We start from the raw sequence: 3,110 nt of genomic DNA on the forward strand, positions 1-3,110 counted from the left end.
ATTCAACTATTCCAACAGGATGAGGGTGTGCTAACTTAATAATATCTTGATTTCTAACAGGATGTTCTAAAATTAACTTGTCTGTCTAACAAGCAGAGTCTATTCTGAATGCACATGGACTCTTTTCATGATCAAATTCAAAGAAGCATTGCAAGCAACTCATAACTAAAACAACTTAAGAAGGATTAGTTACATCCTTTATCTCTTTTTGTTGACTAATCACATAGATATCTGCTTCAACTCTGCCTTGTGTATCATCATTAATTACATATTTTACCTCACTTAAGGATCCAACTGCAGAGATTATATAATAGTGTATTGTGTGATTGGCTCCCTATCCCTTTCCTAGACGTATCATGTCGTCTAATTTAGACTTTCCATGGCTTCTCTTTTCAAGTAATTTCTTTTACCAACCTTGCTGCTCTAATCAAGTTGAAGTCAAGTCTATACTTTATATTTCTTTTTGTAAGTCAATGTCAACATTGTAAAGTAAAGACCGCGATGTAGACGTGGTTAAGCTGGTTGGTTCTGTCCTTTTCACCTGAGATTATACTCTTCTCGTAAATTATAGTAGTTTAAAATTTAAAATAATAATATTTATAATAAAAAAATAGTTGAGACCTTAGTTTGTTATATTTCGAAATTCTCTACCCTTTCCTTTGGTATTTAATTAAATGATTTTTGCTTTATTAATTGAGATTGATCAAATACAATACTACAATTTATCATAACCCCAAATGCAAGCCAAAGACTCCTCTGGCCGGACAGAAGAAAAAAAAGGCCAACCCTTAGCCAACGACAGAGAAAGCAGGACACCAGACTGTTGCTTGTAACATGCAGTATCTCATAGATTGTTTTAGTTGTAGGCATCAGGGTTAGCCATAAGAAAAAGAATGTGAAAAGGACGTTAGATTTTTCAGTTGATTGAATGAGAATATTATTGAGTCAGCAGTCAGCAGTCAGCAGACTCAGCACGCCAGAACATTCTATGAAAAAATTCCAGCTAGTTGTAATAACTTGGAATTTTTAAAATCAACTTGTAGAGGTGGCTTTGTTTGACTAAAATATTCACATGGGAAACAACCACTGAACTTTATATCCATTGGGGTCACCTTACACATCACTCTTCACCCTTAACCTATAAATACCACCTCCAGTGCTCATAGCTTCCAACATCAAGTAATACCTTGAATTTCATTCTCATTTTTTATCATTTTCTAAGCTCTTAAATCATCATCATCTATCATGGGTGTCTTCACATACGAAACCGAGTTCACCTCAGTCGTTCCTCCTGCTAGGTTGTTCAAAGCCCTTGTTCTGGATGCTGACAACCTAGTCCCAAAGATAGCTCCACAAGCAATTAAAAGTGCTGAAATTGTTGAAGGAGATGGAGGTGTTGGAACCATCAAGAAGACTAGCTTTGGTGAAGGTTTGATCACTTTCCACCATTGTCTGTCTCTCTACTAATTAACTTGGTTTTCAAGTTAATATGCATCTTGAAAGCACTAGCGTCATAATTTCTAAAAAGATTAACATTAGCCATCCTGAAATTTTCAAATTACAGGAAGTGAATACAGCTACGTGAAGCACCAGATTGACGCGCTTGACAAAGACAACTTTGTGTACAACTACAGTTTGATTGAAGGAGATGCTCTTTCAGACAAAATAGAGAAAATCTCTTACGAGATTAAGTTGGTGGCATCTGCAGATGGAGGTTCAGTAATAAAGAACACCAGCAGCTACCACACCAAAGGTGATGTTGAGATCAAGGAAGAGCATGTTAAGGCCGGCAAAGAGAAGGCCCATGCTTTGTTCAAGATTATTGAGACCTATCTTGTGGCCAACCGTGATGCCTACAACCATCTATAGGGGCAACAATCTTGTGTCCTGTTTTCTCTGTTTCTTCAGCAATGTGGCTTTCAATTCTTTTTTCTTCTTTATCATTTGAATTGCACGTTTGGAGTTAAGATTGAAGAGTAATGTTGTACTTAATTTCAGTCCCAATAAATAAATAAAACATAAATTTCAGTACTTCTGTTTTCCCCTTTTGAGTAATTGTTACCAACTAACAGTAAACTGTTTTTTTAATTCAAAACTAACAATGACTGAGGAGGGCTAAGATTTTAAGTGATTCAAATTTCTTGACAACATGGCGCTGGTGCAGTCATATCTTCACTAACACGTGAAAAACCCCCAAATTTTTTAGACTGAAATGCTTTAAAATGAGGCTGAGCACAAGGGCGGACTTGGGAAATTTTATAGGGGTGGACTAATATCTTTTAATGGAAGATTTACCCTTTTTTTTTCTTTTTAAAAACATGTTTACATGGTTTTTTTTATAAGGGGTTTACATGGTTAATTGGCTATAGGCTATAGGTTTTTTTTTTTTCTTTATATGCAAAGAAAATGAGTGGTAGCAACTATTCTTCAAGTAACAATTTTTAAATTTTATGGGAGTACACATAGACGTAGGGAGTGCAGTCATATAAATCTATAATTGCACAATCACAAGCTCCAAGCATTCAACAAAACCAAGAGACAACTAGACTATATAAAGGCAGACATGGTTAAGCTGATTGTCAAAATTGTAAAATAAGGATTTTTATGTAGGCTTATCTTTTGAGGTGCCCTTTTTTGTGAAAATCCCACATCAAAAATCTTCACTCCTATAAAGGTGATTATAAACAAAGCACTATGATAGTTTGTTAAGTGTGGTTAATATTGGGGAGTTGGGCTAATGGGCTTGGCTATAGGCTTGGCTTTGATTAATAATAATTTTATCAATAAAAGACTAGGGCCTTGGGGCTCTTGGGATCGGGAGAAATTTAATTAAGCCACCCAAACGAAAATAAGTAATTTAATGGGATCCTTTTTTTTATATATAAATATTTTTCCCCGATTTTCGTTTATCAACAAGAGTAGTTTAAGACACCCAGATTAATTACTCGTACAAAGAATACACATATTGTTAACAAAAGTTTCAATAAGACACAAATTAACGTGTATAAATAGTATAGCCGCACGGCTGTACTCGGTTCACTTTACTTTTTTTTTTTGTAAAAATAGTATAGCCATGCGGTGGACGTTTGATCGCAAGGGTCCACTTTTTT

The 3,110-nt window shown here is 35.1% G+C and overlaps 1 protein-coding gene across 1 annotated transcript; it reads left to right on the forward strand.

Moving 5' to 3' along the window:
- Nucleotides 1-1,152: 1,152 nt before the first annotated feature.
- Nucleotides 1,153-2,031, forward strand: LOC117616551 (major strawberry allergen Fra a 1.08-like). The gene is made up of 2 exons (XM_034345900.1): nucleotides 1,153-1,429; nucleotides 1,565-2,031. The coding sequence occupies exons 1-2, from the start codon at nucleotides 1,246-1,248 to the stop codon at nucleotides 1,867-1,869; spliced, it is 489 nt and encodes a 162-aa protein (XP_034201791.1). The 5' UTR covers nucleotides 1,153-1,245; the 3' UTR covers nucleotides 1,870-2,031.
- Nucleotides 2,032-3,110: the final 1,079 nt, after the last annotated feature.

This window comes from Prunus dulcis, chromosome 1 (genome assembly GCF_902201215.1).
Source record: "Prunus dulcis chromosome 1, ALMONDv2, whole genome shotgun sequence".
Lineage (NCBI taxonomy): Eukaryota > Viridiplantae > Streptophyta > Magnoliopsida > Rosales > Rosaceae > Prunus > Prunus dulcis.